This window comes from Vigna radiata, chromosome 10 (assembly GCF_000741045.1).
Source record: "Vigna radiata var. radiata cultivar VC1973A chromosome 10, Vradiata_ver6, whole genome shotgun sequence".
In the NCBI taxonomy this organism is placed as follows: Eukaryota; Viridiplantae; Streptophyta; class Magnoliopsida; order Fabales; family Fabaceae; genus Vigna; species Vigna radiata.
Genome location: NC_028360.1, coordinates 189,858 through 191,234, shown reverse-complemented (window position 1 = coordinate 191,234; position 1,377 = coordinate 189,858). Strand labels below are relative to the sequence as shown.

General features: G+C 29.0%; 1 protein-coding gene across 1 annotated transcript; it reads left to right on the top strand.

Moving 5' to 3' along the window:
• Positions 1–339: 339 nt before the first annotated feature.
• LOC106774645 (non-specific lipid-transfer protein A-like) lies at positions 340–693 on the top strand. Its single transcript, XM_014661689.1, has one exon. The coding sequence runs from the start codon at positions 340–342 to the stop codon at positions 691–693; it is 354 nt and encodes a 117-aa protein (XP_014517175.1).
• Positions 694–1,377: the final 684 nt, after the last annotated feature.

The window sequence follows — 1,377 nt, the reverse complement described above, 5'->3', positions numbered from 1 at the left end:
ATTAACTTATTTAATTATTTAAATCCCTCTATGTTGATCACCGTCCACATTCCATGTGCATAATAAAAATGAATTCAACACTCAGACCTAATACATGAAGAAGAATTAAAAATAACGAATTGTCTCATTTATTATGTATATATATATCATTAATTAGTTTTAAGTGCTGGACAAAACTAAGTATCATGCTGACGTAAAAGAAAGATAAAAAATTAATAAAATTTATTTAAATTATTTCAAGCTTAAAATGAAGTCTATATAAATAATGAGATGCTAAGAATAATGATCCCACATGTTGTTATTAAAAGAGTGAAAACAAAGAAGCATAGATAAACAATGATGGTGGAGAAGAAGGTTTTGGCTTTGGTTATGTTTGTTATGGCTTATGGTTTGGCCATAACAAGTTGGAGTGAAGGTCAAATGCCTGCTACATGTGATGAGTATAATCCAATGTTTCTCCCTTGTGTGCCTTATTTGGTTAATCCAGACTTTTCCGCTCCAACGTCAAGATGTTGTGCTGGAGCTTCTCGACAGCTTACAAAAGGAAACAATCCCGCAGCCTTGAAAAAACTTTGCACTTGTCTGGATGCCTCTACAGCTAATTTAGGATTTTTCCCTCAAAAGCTAATACAACTCCCAAAAATGTGCACTATCAAGCTTTCATTTTCTATTGAAAAGTGTGTATATGGTTAAACTAGTTATTCAAATGTTGAAACCATATATTCACAAATGTATAACTGTTGATCTATGTAAAACTAAATAAATATTTTCTAAGAAGGTTTGATATATGTGAAATAACTATTGTTGGTGATGACGTTTATATAAGTACAAAGACATAATTATTTATTTATTTATTTATGTATCTTAAGGGTACTTATGCAATAAAATTAATCATATATTGAAAAAAGGATAAATAATAAAAAACACAAATAATCTAATTGTAATCAAACACAAATACAAGCATAGGTATCAATACTTAATGTACAACACAAACAACAGTTCACACATTATACATGATGTATGACCCCACTTTCATACAAAGTATTATAATGTGGCCAAGGGATGAAAGGTATTAAAAGAAAGATATAAAGTTCTAAATGAATGTTTGTGGCTTATTTGAAACATAAATTACCATCTAGGCATCACATAAGCTATTTGTCAAAACTTTTTTAAAATTTCATTTAGTTTGTCATCACTTTGTGATTTTTTTTTTTTCGTTTTTTATGCATTCTTTTTCTTTGAAAATTTTAGTGCCTTATGTGTGCATCTTAAGTTGACTTCTAGTGTGATGATAACATTTGCTTGGGAAAATTTTTGAATAAGAATTTATTTATCTTTGGTAAAATCGGGTAGCATGTTGAGATTGGTATTGTGCAA